General features: G+C 42.3%; 1 protein-coding gene across 1 annotated transcript in view; it reads right to left on the bottom strand.

The window, feature by feature from the left end:
* col7a1l (collagen type VII alpha 1-like) overlaps nucleotides 1-16,702 on the bottom strand; it is a 50,265-nt gene extending 33,563 nt beyond the window's left edge. The window contains exons 1-31 of the mRNA XM_041964447.1: nucleotides 16,666-16,702; nucleotides 16,277-16,457; nucleotides 15,880-16,039; nucleotides 14,158-14,251; nucleotides 12,640-12,813; nucleotides 12,174-12,337; nucleotides 10,986-11,115; nucleotides 10,754-10,870; nucleotides 10,478-10,633; nucleotides 9,255-9,371; nucleotides 8,973-9,119; nucleotides 8,744-8,863; nucleotides 8,069-8,227; nucleotides 7,848-7,961; nucleotides 7,516-7,665; nucleotides 6,963-7,100; nucleotides 6,564-6,710; nucleotides 5,904-6,023; nucleotides 5,261-5,407; nucleotides 4,692-4,952; nucleotides 4,410-4,549; nucleotides 3,781-3,904; nucleotides 2,836-2,979; nucleotides 2,500-2,687; nucleotides 2,027-2,107; nucleotides 1,737-1,754; nucleotides 1,610-1,636; nucleotides 1,385-1,450; nucleotides 705-785; nucleotides 582-608; nucleotides 19-63 (exon numbers count right to left, since the gene is read on the bottom strand). Of these exons, the coding sequence (XP_041820381.1) occupies nucleotides 19-63; nucleotides 582-608; nucleotides 705-785; nucleotides 1,385-1,450; nucleotides 1,610-1,636; nucleotides 1,737-1,754; nucleotides 2,027-2,107; nucleotides 2,500-2,687; nucleotides 2,836-2,979; nucleotides 3,781-3,904; nucleotides 4,410-4,549; nucleotides 4,692-4,952; nucleotides 5,261-5,407; nucleotides 5,904-6,023; nucleotides 6,564-6,710; nucleotides 6,963-7,100; nucleotides 7,516-7,665; nucleotides 7,848-7,961; nucleotides 8,069-8,227; nucleotides 8,744-8,863; nucleotides 8,973-9,119; nucleotides 9,255-9,371; nucleotides 10,478-10,633; nucleotides 10,754-10,870; nucleotides 10,986-11,115; nucleotides 12,174-12,337; nucleotides 12,640-12,813; nucleotides 14,158-14,251; nucleotides 15,880-16,039; nucleotides 16,277-16,457; nucleotides 16,666-16,702 (3,774 nt within the window). The remainder of the gene's footprint in view (nucleotides 1-18; nucleotides 64-581; nucleotides 609-704; nucleotides 786-1,384; nucleotides 1,451-1,609; nucleotides 1,637-1,736; nucleotides 1,755-2,026; nucleotides 2,108-2,499; nucleotides 2,688-2,835; nucleotides 2,980-3,780; nucleotides 3,905-4,409; nucleotides 4,550-4,691; nucleotides 4,953-5,260; nucleotides 5,408-5,903; nucleotides 6,024-6,563; nucleotides 6,711-6,962; nucleotides 7,101-7,515; nucleotides 7,666-7,847; nucleotides 7,962-8,068; nucleotides 8,228-8,743; nucleotides 8,864-8,972; nucleotides 9,120-9,254; nucleotides 9,372-10,477; nucleotides 10,634-10,753; nucleotides 10,871-10,985; nucleotides 11,116-12,173; nucleotides 12,338-12,639; nucleotides 12,814-14,157; nucleotides 14,252-15,879; nucleotides 16,040-16,276; nucleotides 16,458-16,665) is intronic.
* Nucleotides 16,703-22,666: the final 5,964 nt, after the last annotated feature.

Here is a 22,666-nt window from a genome sequence, read left to right as displayed (position 1 = left end):
TGCGCATGTTAGACTTACTCTCTCTCCTCTCTGTCCTTTTGAACCAGCTGGTCCAGGCAGACCCTGCCAGGGAAAGAGTGAAGCAACATTAATCAATCAAATAAGATATTATACTGATAGACTTGCAGAACATGAAACAGTTTATTGGTGAGGCATCCTGGTGGCCTCTGGGTTTACATGATCGCAATCCTGTTTGATGCTTTCAGGCTTTAGAATCTGTCCACCCTTATTTTCTGTCCTCTTTCTACCGTCTCTTATCTAGTAAAAGCAAAAATGCCCAAAAAAATGCTTTCAAAAAGTTGATGATGATGTTGAAATGATGAATATAAAACTCCACTTCCTGTCTGACCCTACATGACAAAATAAAAATTGCCTACTGCAGATAATTGAAACTCTAAATATTACATGGATTTTCTCTTCCTTCATTTATTTATGAAGTCTGCAGTGGAAAGGTAAAGGGAGCAGGTGATGCACACATTAGAAGACATGACAACATATTTTCATGAGTTTTAGCCAGCTGACCCAACATAAAGCTCCATTAAAAGCTTTTGTTATAAATGCATTTGTCATTTTCATCTCACCATATCACCTGGAACGCCTGGAGCGCCCTGAAAAAACACAAACATCATTTTCAGAGTCAGAGCTAAATGAAATAAACTTTAACCGAGTCAGTGTGAGGTTTTGTTTTTTCCCAATTTAGTTACCCGTTGGCCGGCAGAACCTGGTGGTCCAGTTCTCCCTGGTCGTCCTGGCAACCCAGGTACGCCATCTGTTCCTGGAGGTCCCTGTCAGATTGAAACATTATGGTCTGCGCTGGAGAATGAAACAACAGACACACACAGCAAAGCCACGCTCACCCACACAGTCACAGCAGGGTTATGAGATTGGAATACAGCGCGAATGAAAAAGTAATGACGACAGTAATGTGATTCACTGGACCCATGAGGACCAAGCAGCTGTGTTTACATTCACTGCAACTGACTCAAGGAATGAACAACAGCAAACAGACTGTCGGTCACCTCTCGTTTAAGCCCTGTACTGTGCATACTTCAAGCTGATGAGTCACCGCCACAAACACAGCACAGAAACATCTGTTCACCTGTGAATCTGTCAATACTCAGCACAGAGTAAAGACTTATGTTTCAACATGATGAAGATGCTGCAACTTTCACTTTATATGCAATGCAATGCTTCTATTGCAGATAAAGTTTGTCCCTCTACATTAGTTTTGCTCGTTTTTGTGTGACGTACTGTAGCCTTCTGGCAGTAACTTCAACGTGTATTTTTTGCATCAATGGTAGACTAAATATTAACAAACACATTACTATCAATGATGATGATGATGATGGTGGTAGTGTCTATTGTGCATTATGTTGATTCTTACCCTTTCTCCCATTTCTCCTTTGGAAGAGGTGAAAGGATCATACTGTCCAGGACTTTGCCGAAATCTCTACATACACAAACAAACAATAAGTCAAATTAATAATAAAGACAATGAAATTGAATTCATATGAATGAGGGTACATTTGAACAGGACAGAGTGAAGACAGTGGAGAATGCAAAGTATTATCACTAAACAGGGGACGTAAGAAAACTTGATGAAACGTACCAGACCTCCGACACCAAAACCATCGCCCTGAAAGAGTGAGGGTAACATGAATAACACTGCTTTGGCATACATTTCTAAATGAATGTGATATTTCATGATTATATGCTATACATTTCAGTTAACTCACCTTCTCCCCTTTCTGGCCCTGGATAAACAAACAATTAATGAGATTAATAAAGAGAACTCGTCAATCAAACCAGTGTTAATGTAAATAAATGACACAATGTGCTGCTGTTGAATCTTGGTTTAAGAACAAGAACTCATAAAAATATTTACATGGCTTTATATTGAATTTTGAGGTGATTTGTACCCTCTCACGCATGTGGCCGCACTATGACTGATGTGATTATGACAGTGATGATGACAACAATAATGACAAAGCTGGCGGTGGGAGGAGAAGGAGGATTTTGCCCTCACCTTCGCACACGTGGACGGGCAGGGACCTTCAGGTTTGAGCAGCTCCTCTGGGTCTTCTGTCGGAGTGTCTAACTGAGCGAACTGGAAATGGAAACAAGGGAAAAAATATTAATCACGGACTGCATGCAGATATCGTGGACGACTGACAGGATATAGCATAAAGTGGCAAAGACGGCTGTGTAATGCAGATGCTTCCATTTCATCCCCTCCACCACTCTGATGCTAAATTAAAGTCAAGCCCGGTGGAGTGTTTCCACCCACAGGGTCTTGTGAGTCGATTAAAAAGTATCTGATACAGGGTCACCATGAATGCCTAACCATCAGCAGAGCTGGTTTGGACGCCCTCTCATAAACATCTTCTAGGTGCATTTACTTTAAATGTCTTCTCAAGATGCCTGCTTGCGCTCCATATCTGAATGTAGTGAAACAGAAAGGAAACAATGAGACGGACAACAGTTTTGCGTTAGTCTTGCCTCGTCATGCAGTTTGAACTCGGAGAGGAGTTCCTCACTACAGATGCTATTGATAAACTCTCTCTCTATGGAAGGGAAGTCATCAAAGGTTGGTGCGTAGAAGATGTTTTTGTAGTTGGTGGGTGCTGCTATTTTATTCAGCTCCTCGATGTCTGCATTAGAGACTCCGATTGCCAGGACACTGACACCTGGAGAGAAGCAGATTCAAAAAATGATAATCCAGGAGAAACCTTTATCACAGATTCATTCAAGAAAATAATATTTCTCTGCTATTTCCACATTGCATTTTTGGCTATACTAAAACAATTTGGAGGCTTTACAATGACTTGTACTTACCCAGAGCACGTGCAATTCTGGAGGGAGGCTCCACGTTATCCTGGGCCCTGCCATCTGTAATTAGAACCAGAACGTGGGCCACATCCTGCCTCATCCCCAGAGACTCCTGGAACAGTTCCTGTAGGACGTAGCTGATGCCTTTTCCTGGGTGCACACAAAAGTATTAAGAGAAACAATGAAACTTTGGGGAGTATTACTCTTATAAATGCTGGTTTTGAGGTGCCGCAGTGATGTAAGCAATGCACACCTTCAACAAAGTTTATTTTTATTGCACCTTTCATGACAGACGACTAACAAGCTGAACAGATCTACAAAACAGCAAAACAATGCAAGGCTAATGTATACCAGATATATAAATGCTAAAGTTAATTTTTAGAAAATAACTAAACAATTAAATACAATTAAACAAGAATGAAATAAAATTATATATTAATATAAAACCCTCTAATCAAAAGCCTGTTATAGTTTAAGTTTTTATCTTCTAGAAATAACAATGACTAACTCATTTTTTTAAATGAAGTCATTAAAAAGAATGATTTGCTTTTTCATGTATAGAATGATCACTTCAAGGCTTTGTGAACTCTGCAGGCTCCAAACAAGTTCAACCAAAAATGTGTTCCCCTCCTCTGTAATTCTCTGTGATGTTTATGGAAACAAAAGCAATTCAATGCAACTTCTAGTTATCTTACATGACGCAGTAAATCCTGCACTGTGCAAATTTTCTTTGACAAGGTTAGCTCGCGTGGTACTTGCTACGACAGGAGTCAGTATTAATGCATCTATACGTAAGCAGGACCAAGAATAGCATATTTTCTGCCCACCAGCATGACAGATAGAAACTGTGACATCAACAGCTGCACCTAGATGGTGTTATGAGAATAATGTGTGATGATGATAATGATGACAGGTAGCAAATAGGAGCAAAGACGTGTGAGTGTCACTGACCTGTTCTGGTGTTGCCCCCTACATAACGCAGAGCTCTGAGCGCCCTGAGCACAGAGTTTCTGTCTTTGAAGTCATTGAGACGGAATTCAATTCGAGGCTCATCGCTGTAATGAACCACGGCTATCTGAGAGAAAATTAATGGGGAAAACACACATCATCATAACATCATCATCTTGGCCAAACTGAATGTGATGCCACTTTAAGTTGTACAGCAATTTGGAATTTCATTATAGTCGATGCTCTTCACACAAAATATAAATTTTTTTGCATGTTTACCCTGGCTGCCACTCTTTACTTCGCCAACAACAAGCCATGTGGCATTGTGCCTTGTTTATCCTCTCTGCCAATGTTTGGGTCAGATTGTCCCACTAGGTTGAAGAATTGCACATTGTGTTCTTGGTAATGGTAAGGGTCTGCACAGGAGACTCAGTGGAACACTTTGCCACCTTGCAGCAGCTATCATCGTTTAAAAGCACTGCAATCAAGTCCAGTTTGGAACTGTCCTACCACATTAGAACAAACTTACGGCCAAAGAGACCAAAGCACAGTTTGCACCTTGAGCCACATCATCACCAGACTGTAAAGCTGAAACAAGATAAAACAAAGAAAGTTTTTACTGGGAGACCAACCTGTGTGGCCTGAGAGCCAATGACAGGGAAGTAAGTGGCCACCCGGAACATGAAGTCTTTCATCTTGATGAAGTTGTTCACACCAATGCTGGAGGACTCATCCACTAAGAACACTATGTCTGCTTTGCTCTTACCGCACACTGACAAAACACAAAAACACACAAACCTTAAATACATACAGTTTAATGCAGACTAGACACACAGTCAATTACTTATTCTTCACACTGCAGATCATATAACTTGAGCAATATGCACGTATGAAGCAGCATCTCTGTAAAATACCCGGTCTTGGTGGAGCTGTTGTCGCTGCACTGAATGTAGTTAATCGAACGGTGGTGACTCCTGCCCTGGCCTCAGTGACGCTTGGCTGACCTGGAGGCTTCTTGGTGGTTATGGATTTAGTCTGTGGCACAACAATGGGGCGCCGGGTGGTCCTGACGGCCGTGTGAGTGGTGGTGGTGTTGGTGATGGAGGCGGTCGTGATGTGAGGGGCGACTGTGCCTGGCATGGACTGGACTGTTACCACCGAAGGCTCCTGTCCCACTGAGATGAACAGAGCCACAAAGTAACTGATTAAAAAAGCTAAATCAAACTCTAAAGGTCTCTAGATGGAAACAGACTGGTTGCTGTTTGCTACAGATGGGATAGAGTGAAGGAAAAAGGATTTTAAGAGCAGTTAACTGCAGTTGAACAGCTCTCTGTGGGTTTGATGGAAGTAGTTTACTGAGTTGCCCCAGCATTTCCAAAATCAAGGACTTTAACTCCGTGTGTAAAGTCTTTCCTAACTTCTTTGTAACCATTAGCTGGTTACTGAATAAGTTTGCAATCAAACCATTTAAGTAATGTCTTACATATTCTCTGATACACCGTGCTTATAGGGCCCTCCACTTCTCCATACAAAGGTCTGATGGTAAAAATATAGGTTCTTCCATACAGCAAATCATTGATCTTATAGGAGGTGAAACCAGGGCCCAGGATCTCTGTTTTAGTCTCCAACACTGAAAAAACACACAAAGGGGAACGTGATTCAGTGATTGATGAGTCATAAATCAATACATTTTAGTCCACAGTTTTGAATTTTTCAAATCAACTGAGCGATCAATTTGTCACCATCCAACGATATGTGACACACATGATCTAAAAAATAATTCTGTGTGCTTGTAAAACTCATGCATGTATGATAAAACATGGATATTAGTTTTGTGAGTGTTTTTCTTAATATTTCCCTTTTCGACAAAAGAGTGCTAATGCTGAGACTCAATACACAATGCAATAACATCATGCTACATATCTGCCTCAAACCCAGAAGGACCCTGAAAAAATTATTACTACTACAATCATAATGTATTTGGAATTTATTCAAATAAATCCAAATAAATGATCTTCACACCAACTCCACTTTTAAACAAAACAGTGGCTGTGCCAGTTAGCAGATAACATGCTGCTAAATTAAGGGTGAGAATCGTGAGACTGAACATGTCGTTCACTGCTGACCTGAGATGTGCCTCCAGGACAGACGGTATCCAGAGACACCAGCCACACGTGTCCAGTTCAGGACAGTGCTGCTGTCTGTAGTGTTCAGAGCAGCGAAGCCATTCACCTTTGGAAGATCCACTGAAAGAGAAAAAACACATGAATAATGAAACAAACAACAACAACAAAACAAAACACAGGCGGGTGGAATAACCAGGAAAAATCAAGATTAGAATTTTTGCTGAATATGCTGCAACATTTCAATCCGAGGCTTAATCAATGTTTATGGACAAACATGGACGATAGGAAAGCACAGTTCCAGCTTTCGGCTGTGCAGCTTGCATTGACCCAATAAATAAATGAAGGAAGCACTGTACTTGATCAGTTGCATCTGATCCACTTAAAAAGGTCAGTATCACCGCTGACAGCAATCATTATATTTTCTCCACAAACATGGGGAAGATTATGAAGTCTGATAGAGAAAAGACATCAGTGAAGGCACCACTGGAGAATCCTGTGCATCGAAATACTAGTTTACAGGACTGTGATGATTTAAAATACCATGGACACATTAATACCATTAATGTATGTTATATATAACTGTATAAAATATCTCCCTGAAACCTCTGATTCAGACACATCTCATGCTGTTGCTCACTGTTTTGGGCAGGCAGGACTCACAGGTACGTGCAGTGACCAGGACTGGGCTTCCAAGCCTATTGCCCACCATGGAGGACACCTGGATCTTATAAGCTGAGCTCTCCTGCAGGTTGTGGATGGTGTAGGTGGTAGAAGCAGAAGACGCCACATGGGACTTCTCATTGCCCCCTAGAGTGGGAAATAATACAATTTCAGTGTATTGAGATAATGAGAGTGCAAAATAACACTGCTGTGTTCTCACTTACAGTTTAAACTCCAATGCACTGAGCCACAGGAGTCCAAACAGTGATTTGGGAAATATACATTTTGCAATAAACTGTTTTTGAAGTGTATGCACAACTTACGTGAATATTGGGGTGTAAGAACACATAGTTGACTGTGCATATATGTGTGTGTGTGTGTGTTTGTGTGGTGCCTTACCCAGGAAGGGGATCCAGGAGATTTTGTACCCAGATGCCCCTGGTGTTTTCCTCCAGGATAGGGTGAATGAGTTGACTCCAATGTCCACAACCTTCACCTCCCTCAGTGCCTGAATTGGTCCTGAGTCTGAGACGGCAGCTGAAAAATAACACCATGCAGCCACGTCAGGTGATATAATTTCAAAAATCACATGAAGTTAAACCTGGTGTGGCTTTACTCACACAGCATCATATCATTTGTCAGTGTAATAACCTTGGCACTTGGCGTGACACACTAACTTTGACAGTGACAGTGATAAAATGATAGCAGCTCTGCAGACCTGGACTCAGTGACACATACTACAAGTGACAACGACAGGAACTGTGGTTAAAATGGGAAGACCAAAATACAAGACGTGTCAATCAAGCAGGGCGCTGTGGAACAGGATGAAGAACCTCGCAATCCCTACCCATTTAATTACAATGGGAGGGCCCAGCTGCACAGAGCTATTTAGATCTAAAGATGAATCACGATCAGTTAAAATAAACTGTGAGACCTCACTTCCGTTCTGTACCTGTGAGCTGAGTTAAGGAGATATCTGGTCCCTCTGAGTTGCCGTACACTGCGCAGATGGTGATCGTGTAGGAGGACTGTGGGTTCAGGTCTTCGATGCGATAGAAGAGAACACTGCGGTCCAGGTAACGGGACTGAGGGCTGCTACCATCTGCAAGCACGCAGACACACGTAACACAATATCACATATAGTGTAGGAATTTTGAGTTACTCCCACAACTTCTATTACCTGATAACTACACCAATATAAAGTTTGCTTGACTGACATGTGAAAACACATTAATAGTCTCCCTGTTGGGCTGGAGCTTTGAACAATATGGGTAAATATATCACCTGTGTTCCAGGAGAGTTTGTACTCAGTAGCTCCAACTATGGGACTCCACTCCACATCTATGGAGGTGCTGGTGTAGGATATCACCTTGAAGTTGGACACGTAGCCCAACGGAGCTGAGGAAGAGAAAGACGGAACATGAATAACTGCGATGAGTCTGCACAGAAAGACTAAGAAAATAAACACCCAAGGGGTGGGAGACATATTGAAAACTGGTACTCACAGGTTCTGAAGGTAGCAGAGATACCAGGCCCCACCACAGATCCAAACAGCACATAGAGAGTCAGGACATACTCTGTGTCATGGGCCACATTCTTCAGCTGGTACTCTGTGGTGCTGCCGTTCAGAGCCAGCTGCCTGGGACGGTCCCGACCAAGAAACTCTGAGAACAGCATTAACATTGACAGTACAGTCACATCACTCTTTCTTTCAATTGGTTATTCCTCACTGTCCTGGTATTCCTCTCAACTCTGGCTCAGCACCAAAGCCCCCTGCTCTGGAAAACGTCACCCTCCTCCTTTTCACTAGACATTTGCATTTCATCGACACTTGCTGTGGAAGGACATCACTGGGCTGTGTTCCACCTGTCAAATCCTCCTGGCAGGCTGGCAGGGTGGATGTGTCCATTGTAAAAGCGGTGGCATTTCAAAAGCTCTCATCAGAGTGACTCTGTCACCGGCAGAACGGAAGCAAGCCAACAGCAGAAAAAAGCCTGGGCATGCATGCATGCATACATACACTTTAAAGCACATGACCTTTGCCCAACACCTGCTCTGGAAGGACATCACTAGGCTGTATGGCAGAGATTTTATATATACATGCAACACTAGAAGAACCAGATCTTATAACTGCATGGATATACTTTTATGGTGTGAACAAAACAGGAAGGGTAAATCACCTGGGGTGGGTCCCCAGGCCAGTCTGTATCCTGTAGCTCCTGGGACACTGTTCCATGAGACGACAGCAGCACTGGTGCTCACAGCGGACACCTTCAGAGTCTGTACTGCACTGCTTTCCACTGACACACAGAGAAAGAGAGTTGTTGTTCATCTGTAAGTCTAATCTTTCATACGCCTATAATACTGCAAGCCTGTATTTTTGTGCTTCCTAGCAAGCATCATAATTACATGTCTTGACTTTGGTGGAGGTGATGGGCCCCTCAGTGTCTCCAAAGATGGGGTTGATGGTGACGGTGTACTCAGAGCCTGAGTGGAGGCCCTGGATCATGTAGAAGTTAAAGTTGTCCCCCAGGTTTATGTTCTCTATGTGGCCATCTGAAAGACACACAGAGGCACTGAATAGTTAAATGTCATAAAATAAGATCTGGTTGGCAGCAACTCTTGTTGATATGTAACTCTAATATCACACTTTTTGGAACAATTTCATAAACCAAGATTATCTCCTCTTACCTGGGGATTCCCACGTCAGACGGTAGCCTGTGGCACCCTTGACTGAGGGCCACCTCGCCTGGACAGTGTCTGTGGTGGCGTTCTGGACCAGGAACTGCTGAACTTGTACAAGCTTTACTGTGGAACACACATTTCCACAAATCCACATGCACAAATTTCATTTCATTTATTAAGTGATCCATAACATTACAGTAATGGCAGAATAATGACATGAAGTAGAGATAAATTAGAGTCTTACTATGTATTATAGACCAAATGCTGGTATTTTTTCTTGAGCAACATCACCCTACAGTGGATATATGTGGTACTACACCTTGGCATTTGCTACCTTCTGTACAGACACACACACACAAATATATGTTATATCTAACTCTATTACTTGACTTTGTCCTGCAATTGTTGATTGGGTACCGCTATCCAGGCTCTTTTCTGTCATTGTCTGGAGTAATAAATGTGTAAGAGTGTTAAATATGGTAAACAAATGAAGATTTGATCTTCGGCATTTCTGTTTATGTGAATTAAAGCTGCAGTAGGCAAAAATCATGCAAACCTATTCAAACCCCTCTGCCTCTTTATTTGCTGCCTCAAATCACTCCATCTAGCCCGTTTCAGCAAACCCACAAGTTTGAACTGCAGTGGAAGGAGTTAGTTGCCCTGCGAAACCTCATGCCTCATACGGCCTGCTCTCCACAGCATGAGCCACAACAAGACACCGGTCCCTCTTGCAGTGACTCACCTCCTCAATGACGGCTTTGCAAGTGCTTCGTGACCCCCAGGGCAGAGCACCTGAGGCTTCAGAAGCAGCTGTGACACCATCTAACAGCGGGATGAGAGGCTAGTACACCACACACACCTCTGCCCTCCCTTAAAAGTTACTCCCCACTGTTTGTCATCATGCCTCTTTCCCACAATGAGCACAATGGCCTGAAGCTCTGTGTGGAGCCGGAATGCATTTCCATGTGTTTTTTCCAACACTGAATCAGACTTTCACCATCTGAAGGGATGCACATGTGCATCTGCATTTGCAGAACAGCCAATAGGACTCTGTCCTGTCAGGGCCAAGTCAACAGGTGGTGCAGACGTCTAGTTTTCTCTCAAACTACTTGAATTACAATATACAATACAATATTATGGAATTGCTGCCCAATGACACAAAAAAAACACATCTGCCTACCCCAGCTTTAATAAAATTATGGTGCTTTGATCAAAGCCAATAAACTTACATGTCTTGCCCACTACTGAAACCGGTTCACTTGGTCCTTGGGGGAAAACAGCATAAATACTGATAATGTACTTCTTATCCTCCTCCAGGCTGTCAATCACATGAGAAGAGGTGTCTCCAGGAAGCAGGTGCTCATAAGTAAACCCTGGTCGGTTGGCTGCGGAACAGACATCCAGGAGAATCAATACTCAAGAAATATACCCCGCAAGTTGTTCCTGTGACGCTGGATGCACTGATTTAAATTGAATAACAATTGCATGGTGAAATGTTAGCATACATCTTGGGATGAAGATCTTGAATCCATTGAGCTTCCCTAGCGGAGGCGTCCAGCCCAGGCGCAGAGAGAACAGACCCTCCTCAATAACACGGAAGTTTGACACTTGAGGCAAAGGGGCTAAGAGACAGAAACTTGTTGCTCAGGAAAGCGAAATACAGTTAAATCCACAACAGATATGCAGAAGTATTTGTGCATTTTCGACAAGGTGCATTCACTGATGTGTGACACCCACTTGTCTGGACGGTGATTGTTGCAGAGTCTCCTATGAGATTGGGGTAGATGGCATAGACGGTGAGGGAATAGTCTGTTTTGGGACTCAGCTCCGTCACCACTGTTGTGCTCACATCTGCCTTCAGATCAATCTGTGGCGTACACAGAACACAGCAGAACGAGAACAAGCTAAGCGTGTGTGAGCAAGAGGGAGCAAGAGAGACTGAAGCGAAGCGAAAGACAATTGATCAAGAAAGTGTTGAAGTCAGAGCACAAGAGGGAAATACACAGATACACTTCTGAAATGTGTAAATATCTTGTCTTACATAAAAATGCATTCATATCTTCACTTCTCAGTGAGTGTCTACCTCAGTAAACCACCAGCACCCTGATGCTTTGTTTACACTCCTGTTCAGTAGCCTCTTCTACCCTCTTTTCTTTCTATTCAAATTAGGTGGCATGTTGTGCCTTATAACATAATGCAGAAACTGAAACATCCCTCCCTTGGTACTGTAAGGTAATTCTCTGTCTCTGTTCAGGGTACGACTGCATACACAGGCACACAAACACAAACACATAAGCATGGATATTGCAGGAGAACTGGGAATGGATGCCAATACCACTTAATGTGGTATTGCTGTGAGCTCTGGAGAATAACACAGATAGAATTGCAGATAGAACTGAACCCACAGTCCTCCTACACGAATACTGTGACTTAGGCTGCAAAGAGAGACTCACTGCATTTTAGTTCAGACCATGTGCTGGTCACAGAGGTGGAAACATGTTCCTGATATGGAAGGATTCATACATGTGCCAGCTACTTGCAAGATATAATTTGAGAGGTGGCACTTTTTGTTCCCAAATGATACCAAAAAATATAAAATGAGTTCCTTTTCAAGTCTCTGGCTGATGAATTGTACAACTTGCAAACAATCATGTCTCCAGAGCTTAATCTGAGTTGTTTATTTAATGGGATCTTTTAAGTTTGTATCAAAGTCTTTGAGCTATTAGGTGATTAGCTCAATCAGCAGGAAACAGATTGTTATGTGCAACAACTATTAGGTCCTTAAATCACATCTGAGGTACGGCGAAGCTACCGCTCACAGCTACAACAATAGGACCTCCATTATGATAATAGAGTCTGCTCTGTTACACTCCGGCTCAATAACAACAACAACACTCATAATTATGCACAAGCGTAATCCCTCACCTGTCTTTGGTGTACAGGGAGGAGGTGTCCCTTGGAGCTGAGAGGGGTGACCAGGAGACGATATCCAGTGACATCACTTGTGGCCTGGCTCCATGTCAGTCTGAGGGAACTGTGGGCCAACTCGCTAATCTGCAAGTCTCTGGGACCCACCACACGCTCTTCAACTAAAGTTGGTACAGAAAGAGGGATGAGATGAGAGAAAAGGAGGAGAGGAACTTAAAGCATGCAAGTTGGTTCGGATGTATAATTTGCCTGCAATATAAATCAATCTTAGTGAGTGAGCTGCAGGGCAGAGTGAAATAAGAGAAAACTATTATGCATTTTTATTGTACTTTTCAAGTTCTAGTTTGAAATTGACTTCATCTATATAAAAATGCAACAGCTGTCAGGATGAGGGCATTTTTTCAAGGAAATCTAAGTTTGTTACAAAGAACTTTGCTTTGATGCTGGGTGTGTATTGACTCACTAGGCTGGGACTTTTTCACAGGAAGCGGTGGCTCGGAGGCAGTAAAACACACTCTGCGGGACAGTTTGGGAAGGACGGCTTCAAGGAGAGAGTAGTCGGGGCCCAGCAATAGGTGCTCCTCGCGTGGCTCTGACACAATCCTCATCAGCTCTGACTCATCAGCTCCCCTGACACCTGGTCTCAGGACGGACAAAAAGAAAACGTGAGAATGTGTGGGATGAAGTCGATAAAACTTAAATATGGTTAGTCCAGTTATATTTACCAAAGCAGATAAAAGCAACACTTCAAAGGCAATTAACATGCTGAATTACCTGCCATACATACATGACAGGACTTTGATACTTGTGGGATTTTACTTGATTAATACACAATGAAAACAAGTGAATGTGAATCACAGAGCAGTAATTATGTGTTGTCGTTCCTCTTTAGTTTGCATTTTCTCCACATACTTTCCTACACCACTAGGGGGAGCTGTGGCATTACAAGTAATTTATTTTTAATAACAAAAAGATGTACATACCCTTCCATATGCATGTTGTAGACACACACAGTCTTAATCAAACACTTTCTGGCACCTGGCATCTTAAATTATAGAACTATGTGTGTTTGTCTGGCTCCTGATTGTCTGGCTCCTGACACCTGATAAAGCCCTAATCTGGATTTGAAAGCTATTAATGTAATAAAGAAGAAACTTTAACAGAAGCAGGACAGTAAATTCACAGTTACCTGAATCTACCTGGATAATACCTAATAAAAGATAAATGTGCATTTGTTTTCTTACTAGCTGTTCCTATGTATAGAACATGTATTTTGATGCATATATCTGCACACAACATGTGTTATCCATGCTACACAGGCTCTACAGGCATATTGGTTTTGCACTAATTCACAAGATGCATGTGGCGCTTCTCTGCGAGAGTGATAAACGAGAGGAGCAGGCCTCAGTGTCAGAGGTGCAGATGGGGGACAGTGAATCGCCTAATGAAAAATGGCTGCGATTAGCACACCATCGGCTAATGAGCAGTAATTATTGCACCACTCCTAGCTGAGAGGAGTAAGTTGTGGGCTTGTGTGCTTATGCATGTGTGTAGGAGAAAGAGGGTAAGATATGTGTAAGTAAACATGTGGGTAAACAGCAGTGTGTATTCATGAGCAGGGGAAAGGTTGGAGGATAAAGTGGCTTTGCTGATGAAACACACAATATCAGAAAGTGCGCTATACACTATAGGAGCTGAATTAATCACTCACTTATTCTTACATGCATACAAGGTCGATATTGCTATGTTTGTGCATACATATACAGTGCAAACGTCTGCATGAGCGCACCCAGGCACTCAAAAACAAGATTCTCACACACGCTATACAAATACCCACGCTGAAGCCAATGAATTCAAATGTGCAGGACATGAATTTCTAACTGCAAACACTGCAGATAAGCCGACAGAGCTCGGATAAAATCAGAGGGGCCGCTGCAGTGGGGATGTTGGAGGAATTCACAATACCAAGTTCCATGCTCACCTACTGCAAAGAGAGAAATCCCATTGTCAGCTACTGCCTTGGCTGCGGCGTCGACCCGGTCATCTGAACGCCCATTTGTGATCATTACAGCGATCTGAACAGCAGTGAGACAGAAAAAAACACACACACACATTAAACATTATAATACGTACACATGCATTAAGGTCAGTAACTAAAAAGTGGGACAATTAGATAATGAAAGATCAGTGTGAATCAGTAATCTTCTTGATATTTTACTGGCATTCTGCACGATTTTTATTAGACAATACCCAGATAATCTGCATAATAATTCATGGCAGTATGGTTTGTTTTAGTAGCTCACTTTCTACCTTTGATTTTGTGTTGGGGTTTGCTAAATCTGTGTTTTGCATCAGTGGAGGTTCATCCACTCTCTGAATATCATTTGTTTGGGTGAAAAGAACATCCTTGCAAACTGTGTTATTCTCAAAAAGCCCCCATGGACTTTTGACACGGTTTAACTCATAATTAAATACGTGATTAAATAAATCAAACAAAGTCGAATTCAAGGATGCCAGCTTGCAACTAAGACTGCTAATTTGCCCATTAAGGAGAATTTACTCAGTTCATTCAAAGTTCATCCCTCAGTCAATGAAGATGAGGGCTGGAAAGCATCAATATTAGAACGTAGCTGCTTTTCTGCATGTGCTCCGGCTGTACAATTCAATATATCAGCCTAATCCTCAATTCTCTGCCTTCCCACGTCAAGTGTGCTGCTGCAAGATGATTCACACGCACACTCAGAGATAGAGAGATGATTGGAATGCTAACCAGCTGTGTTATACTGAGACTACGCTGCTGTGCTAGACTGTCAGAGAAATGTAGTTGCCAGGAATGGAGAGTTGTTGGAAGGACATTTGGGTATCTGACAAGGCACTTATGAGACAAGTTTAGTAAGTTGCTGGCTATTGCATTTAGATTCAGGTCCAAAGTTAGGACCATAACCAATTTGATACATATTTTTCAAGATCCTGTGACATCGCAGGCCGATATCTTTCAATGGGACTCTTTGGATGACCATCAACTGGACTTTTTCCAGTGTGTCTGGCACTGTTGGCACTAGTCCTCTCTTATCAACAGCCTTTCAACTGATTGTGCGCTTTGAGTTGATAGGGGAGGCAAAAATGATTGTCCCCACCTTTTTTTTTTGCCCTTCCCCAAGCAAAAGATGCAACTTTCTGTCAGACACACTCTCAGTTTGTATTCCAAGCATAGAGCAAGACGGTTTAATCAGATTCACAGTGGAGAGAAAATGGGAGACCATTTTGTTTTGTTTGTTTTTGTCCACAATGTTCTTTGGAGTACAAATACAGACTCCTGACTAGTCATTTCCTTTCACACGGGGCCAGAACATACAATATATGCATGTTGGTGGCCAGCTGGAAGCAACAGTCTTCGCAGTGTGGGCTGTAATCTTAATTCAATTGTTTCTCTGTAGCTTGTGTGTCCACACTTTGTCATACATTTAACAAGATTTAAGCCCCTCAGTTTGTGATGAGCACGGAAAAAAGATGAAGGACCTTTATTTTAAAGTGATGTGACCTCTTTTACCTTTGCTCTTGCGTGGTATTACCTAAAGCAAGTGCAGTCAGTTTGAAGGACGGTTTCAAGGGTACTTTTTCTATGCTTTTCTCCAATGTGTTGGTGTGCTAGATACAAGCACCCCAGATTGTTTTTCACATCTCTCCAGCTGAAGCATTGTACCTTTGGGGCATGGTCTCGACTGATGACAGGACTGAACACAGGGTCAACCAAAAACTGGAGGGCATCACCGATCCTCCTGGATCCACCCTCATAAGGAAGGTCTCTGATGGCTCTGAGCACCTCCTCCAGTGAGCTGTAGTCCGTCAAAGCAATCCGCATCCTGCAGGAAACAATTATGGGAGAACTGGATTATGTAGCAATAATGGAATAGATGGTCACATTTGGTCCTAAGCCTCGATTTTAGTACAGCCACAAGGCCTTCTGACCAAGGCCATGTTGTCTGTTTTCTCTGATTAGAGTTTCTGGGACTCTCAACTGGAAAATACAATCATCTGTGGTTAAGTTAAATGAGTCTGACTCAATGGTCTGTGCTGTGTGTTTTGTATTTGAGTTTTACCTCGGGACATCCCCAAAGACGGTGACTCCAAAGCGCACCCCCTCAGTCCCCATCACACTGTCCTTGAAGGAGGAGATGATGGCTGAGATGAAGTCCTTGACACTGGAGAAGCTGGTCTGGCCCACACTCCATGACTCATCCACCAGAAACACTATGTCTGCCTGCACCACCGTCCTGCATGCTGAGGGAAGAAGACTGGATGAATTAGTGTGTGCACAAATACCAAGAAGTGAGGAACAGGGGGTGCATGCAAAAAAATCCAAAGGAGGTCTGTCTTAATGTTAAAGGGTAAGGTTTGTAATGAAGCTGCATACCTCAGGTTTTATTCCAACACTGACCACCAGATAGCAGTCTTGTTCTATGATGTTGTGAGTTTTACTTTCGCTTACTTCTGTCATGCAGCCAGAGCGCCACACAAATCCCCATGAATTTTTAATGAGACACAAGTGAGCCAAAGAGACTATCAATATTCTGAGCACTCCAGCAATAAAACTTTAGTACAGCAATGAGGAACGCTTAGAATAATAAGGTAAACACACCCAAAATCAGGGTCAGTCGCCTCACTCAAGCAAACAATCGCATTTAACATATGGATCTGCTGCATTTGGCAGGATTCAGATGCGTTTTGATGGAGTTAAAAAGCCAGGCACGCTGATGCATTCACTACATGCACACGCACATACAGACTCTTGCAACTCTGTCTCAGATGCACATGACTGCACATGTTCCCACAGAGATATACAGTACTAGACTGGGAAAGGCACACACAGTCCACACAGAAATCTGCTGCGTGTGCAAACATCCTCCGAGTCAATATATTCTGGCATTACATATGCAATAAAACAGTGACAACAGCATTGATTAGGTTAGTGAATAAGAGATAGGCACCACTGATTGTTCTGTAAGTGATAACTCAGCTTCTCTGCTATCCTCTATTTCATTACAGCGCTTTCTCGCCTCTATTATCTCCCCCTTCTTCCTTTGGCTGCAATCCCAGGATTCACTGGGGGTGACATATGTCTCCAGCCCATGGCGACCTAACATTATGTTCCCTCCTCACACATCTATACATCTCTGGCAATACACCAAGGAAACAGAATATCATTGGGAATACCATTTTGGGGGCTTCTCCAGGCTACTATCTTTGCCTACATAAAAGCTATAGTGTCACATGTTCAGCAATGGATTCAATTCACTGTTAAAACCAGTGATGCAAATTAACAGCATACAATGCTTGTCCACTCCAACCCAGCCAACAAACAACCTGTGAACATATATGCTATGTCCATTTACTGGCATATATTTTTTAGTTCCTAGATTTCTGTAACACGGTGGAGACTTTGAGTAAAGAAGCAACTGAGGGCTGGTCTATGTAAGACGGACACAGACTGAGGTGGAAAACAAGATCAATTATCCAGAAATTTGTCTGTCTGGGCTGGCAGGTGAGAACCACATGCCAAGAATAAGGAGACAACACACTGAGGGATTAGGAATGGTTTTCTTGAAGGTTATCTATACTGATATCTCAAAGGTTGTGTACACCTCTGTGTTGGACCACCATTGATTTATGTATTAGATGTAGCTCAGTGGCTACAGCATACGCTGCAGAAAATTCTGCCACGAAAGAAATAGTGTGAGAAATAATGATGTACTTCTGGAATCAGCTCCAACAAGATCAAGAGAAAATATGTAAACCATCAGAGAGCACAAGTCTAAGTAACTCAAAGGGCCATCAGGTTCAGGTTTTATCCAGACAAATGAAAGTAAAAAGAGGCTGCAGTAATTTGCAGAGAAGCTACAAAGTGTAGGACTGAAACATAAATGATACGAAGACCCAATACTGACAACATTTCTCATAGCTGATGTGACAAACGCACAGTCATTCCCCCAGGATCTGTTTCCAGTGCCATGTGCCCGCCCCGTTGGGACAGTCGCTGGATGTAAACAAGCAAGTCAGTCTACTACTCTACTCCTAATGTTGTCACTCTAATTTGAATTTCATGCAGTAAATTATTATGGAGCTGAAAACAAAAGCACAGAGAGAACCATATAGCCTGGTACCAAACAGCTGGCTGAAACTAAGCTGACAACCGGGTCAACCGGAGGGACAGATTCTGGAACTGGTGGTTGTTTCATATTCTGCACAGATGTTTGGTCTCTCATCACATCGTCACATAAACATTACTCTTAGATTAAACTATGAATTCTGTTATGTTTTAAGAGATACAGGCTGTTTGTTTTTGATCTGATTTGATTGAAAGTCCACATGATCCTGGGTCAACAAAAAAAGAACATTTACTTTATGGATATATGTGGCTTGCATTTTTACTATCTATAATAAATGTAAAATTAAGTTGACTGTGACAGTTAAAGGGTCTGGTTCTCATTATATACAGTTGTATATAAAATTTGATTGCATTTGATGTTTGATTTGGGTCAAATGGTGATCAGGTCAGTGAGTGATTAAATAATATGCATGTGGTACAAAGATGTATTGGATGCCATAATTTAGCTCAAATAGATGCACTTGCTCAGAAAAACAATGTTGTAATAATCATGAACTGCTGATGGAGCTCTTTGCACCCTTTGACCATGAGTCACTGTGGAGACAACATGAGGCTTTCATAAGGCAACCTAAGTGACAGCATTAAAAAATCTGTTTAAAGCTGCATTAATTTCTTTTTCTCTTCACTTGGGAGAAGCTGAATTTCACAACAAGCTGCTAAACCCCTCTCCATGACATGTTATTCTCTTAAAGCTGTACTAATTGATATTTTCATAGAAACAAAGGATCACTGACTACGTGTAATGTGAAAAGGGTCGTTGAAGTGACAAACACGCAGAGAATTATCATCTGACTCTGAAGCCCACCTCAGCTCTGCTGAGCATTGCTGCATGTTTCTAGGCTGCCTGCCCAGAAAGTTAGCAATTAGCTGGTGAACATAGTGGAGCATAAAGAGAGCTAAAGAGTCAGATATTTCCCTTAGGAGGAGGAGGAGACTAAAACATAGATGAGCGAAGAGTGAATATTGGGTTTACATTTGTCAGGTGGATAGAAACGCTACTCCAAAATGAATGCTAAAGCTGCTGTCTGCTGGATGTATAAATATCTAACATTTACCTCTCATGTTTGTCACTGCTTTACAAGGTGTTGTGTTTACAGCTTAACTGCTGCCCCGAAGAGGTCAAAATAGTCAAGTTGTTATTGCTAACATGCTAGCTAACATGTTACACACCCAGCAGTGTTAGCGTTCATCTACAGTCGTGTTTATGGCCACCTGACAGTAAATTTGTGTTAAAAATCGACCACATGCGACTTCTTGTGTGTAATATGAAATGCTAGGCCTTAAAGGTGCAATGTGAACTCCAAACAAATAGGGGGCAGCATATCACCAGAGTAACCCCAACCCGTGCACACTATACTCTTGTCTGTCTATCTATGTCCGTAGCTACTAGCTGCTGTTGGCTATTTAGCTGCATTAGCCGTGCAGCTTGTGGCCCTATTAGTTGATTTCTGCCCGGTCTGAGAGCTCGAAGCACCAGGGCAGCGTTGGTGTTAACACTGAAGGCTCGGTGGCTGACAGAGGCCAGTTTGACGATAAAGGCACGGCAGGCGGGAGATGAGAGGTGTGAGACAGGACGGACCAAGGCTAGCTTGTTAGCATGCTAACCTCAGTGGATATCTCTGCAACACAATACATAGACGTCCTTGACATCACATCAAAACTGTTATTTTTTCACCTCCTGTCAGTAACTTTTTAATGTTTTAAACTAAAAATCTTACATGCATATTACATATTGCACCTGTAAGGGTTTCTACACCTAGTCACATGATGTGATATGTTGGCATGTGGATTAACAAAAATAAAAAAAACAGTACAAGGGAGCAGGAGCTTCAAATATGGCCTTGAGCTATTTATATCCTTCCATAATTCTGCCCAACAACTTTACCAATCACTTTCTGCCAACCACATTCCAGGTGGAGCGAATCTAACTTTTGATTGGCTGATTGACCTTTTGGTGACATCCAATAGCACCTGAGGCTAAGGTTCTGTATCTAGGGGATTGGTTTGACAGGCTGGCAGACAGAGTGCTGTGCCGTACATGAGGCTAGCAGATGTTTAAATTCCCTGACTAGACACAGTCTGGAGAGAAACTGGAGCTGGGTTAGTGTCTGCCCCGTGTACCAACCCATGTGTGGAGATTTAATGATGGAGCACTCGCACAGACTGTGTTCATTGAGCACCTGCCCTTTCTTTGGCCTACGCATCCAAGTCACCTAATTCATAGATCTGTGCACATTGCTTGAAATCAGGCATATGGCTTTGACTCAGAATTAAGCAACTGATGGTACCATAAGGCACTATTTAAAATTCTGAATACATGAATGACTGAATAAGTGAGTAAAAAAAAGAAAAACTTGATGGTGCTACATGGGTAGTTGAAACAAAAATACAGTATGAAATTAGTGTGTTTGAGTGTGTCCTTTGGGTGTAGGAATGTCAACCGTTACCTTCAGCTTGTGCTGTGACGCTTTGATGGGAGAGTGAAAGGGACAGTAGAAAGATCCACACAGAGGAGCGACCCATACCCATTCCTCTCCCCCTCTTCCGCCTTCGATCACCTGCTTCTTCTCCCAGTTCTTCTCAAATTCCCGAATTCCACTCGACAATCATCAATTCCAATGATGATACCAATTTCCTCTTGTCTGAAAGTATACAGATGAATAGGGAGTAGGGGAAAAGTCAGAGAGTTTTCACCTGCAGTGACACAATGTTAAATAAATGTCTGCAGAAGAATGGCTGTCCAGTATGAGCCCAGCTATTAAATCAACTATTGGGAAGTCTAAATATTGTGGACATAAAAAGTTGGTACCCCGATGATCTATTATAACTGTCTTACTTTGGAGGGTTTCTTCCAAACTCAACCTGCTGATTGACCTGGGTGGTTGCCACTGTTTTGCTGTTTTACTTCAAACTTTCTTTCCCACTGTCATTAATATACGTGATGAGCTGAAGTTGTGGATATGTACTTTAGAAGCTCAAGGAACAAAGATAAAGAGTTTCATCATCAATCATATATTGGGGGGCATTATTTAAATGAATGCTGTCTCCTCAACGCTTCATTGCCTCGACTCAGTTCTCTACATTTTATACCCAGCTCATTGTCCTGTACACACCGCTGTGTACTTTATGATCTACTTTCCTGGTCTTCATTAGGCCAATAGGACACAGCGGCATTGGTATATTATTATTTACAAAGCCATACTGGTTAAACTCCCATCTTATCTGTGTAATCTCCGATCACTCATCAACAGCTGTTATAGGTGGCTGCGCTAGCAGGTGCACAAGATTTGCTCAGACGTTGGTAGAGCAGCTTTCTACTATTCAGGTCCTGGCAAAACCTTCAGAACACACTACAGTTTAATGATTTTGTCTGCCCGCAAGAGTTCAAAGCTCAGATAAAAAAAAAAAACCTGTGCAACTGAAGTGCAATTGCTATCCTTTGTCTGTTTTTCACATATTCTATTTTATAATTTCTGTAACTTGTGCTGTGTTGGCCAGGTCTCCCTCGAACTAGAAATTTTAATCTCAAAGGACTTCTTTGTTAAATAAAGGTAAAAAAAACATTTCAACAAAATTAAAAATTACTCAAAGAGAAGAACCCATCATGAATTGAAGCTGCTGGGTTTTGATTTAGGTTATGTTGAAGTCAAACGTGAATATGCTTTTGGCCTGAAGACAAAGATGTCAGAATATGACTGATCAGTCTGTTGAAACTCTACTGCTGATATGGCAAGAAAATTAAACAGTCGTGACTGGAAACCTTTCAGTTAAAGTAGCTGGAAGAGGAGTGATGCACAGTCCTGAGTGACAGGTTCAAGGAAGCTCTGTATGATTCCAGAGGTGCGAAAAGATGTTTAGACTCATCAAACCTCTGGACCGCATGCACCTGTCCTCGACCGAGGATTACCCAAACCCCCCGAGGGCCTGCCATGGCCTGGGACTCACACTGCAGAGGTGATTATCTACTGAGCCAGTGCTGAGATGGCATGGCTAATCGCTTCCGATGTCTGTGTGTGCGTGCTACCTTGCACTTGGTCAAAAAAATTTAGCTCCATGGTAAATCTGCTAAAACGGGCAACAAGTGTGTCTAATTATAGTTTCCACCTGCCCTCTGTTACATTTTGTGTATGTGTGTGTTTTGGTTTTTCATGTTTGATGGTGACACCATAGAGAATTTGTGTTAAATAACCCATCTAAGTAAAAATTTTATCTCAGTTTTGCATGAAAGGGAAGTGTAAGGGACACATGCTTCACTGTGATCATGTTTTGGAAGCAAGTTACTTCTTTCTAAGCTTCATATAAGGTGCAAGACGCTGACACTATA

The sequence above is a fragment of the Chelmon rostratus genome, chromosome 22 (genome assembly GCF_017976325.1).
Source record: "Chelmon rostratus isolate fCheRos1 chromosome 22, fCheRos1.pri, whole genome shotgun sequence".
Lineage (NCBI taxonomy): Eukaryota > Metazoa > Chordata > Actinopteri > Chaetodontiformes > Chaetodontidae > Chelmon > Chelmon rostratus.
Note: the sequence above shows the minus strand (reverse complement) of the source record. Positions and strands in the feature narration are given on the sequence as shown.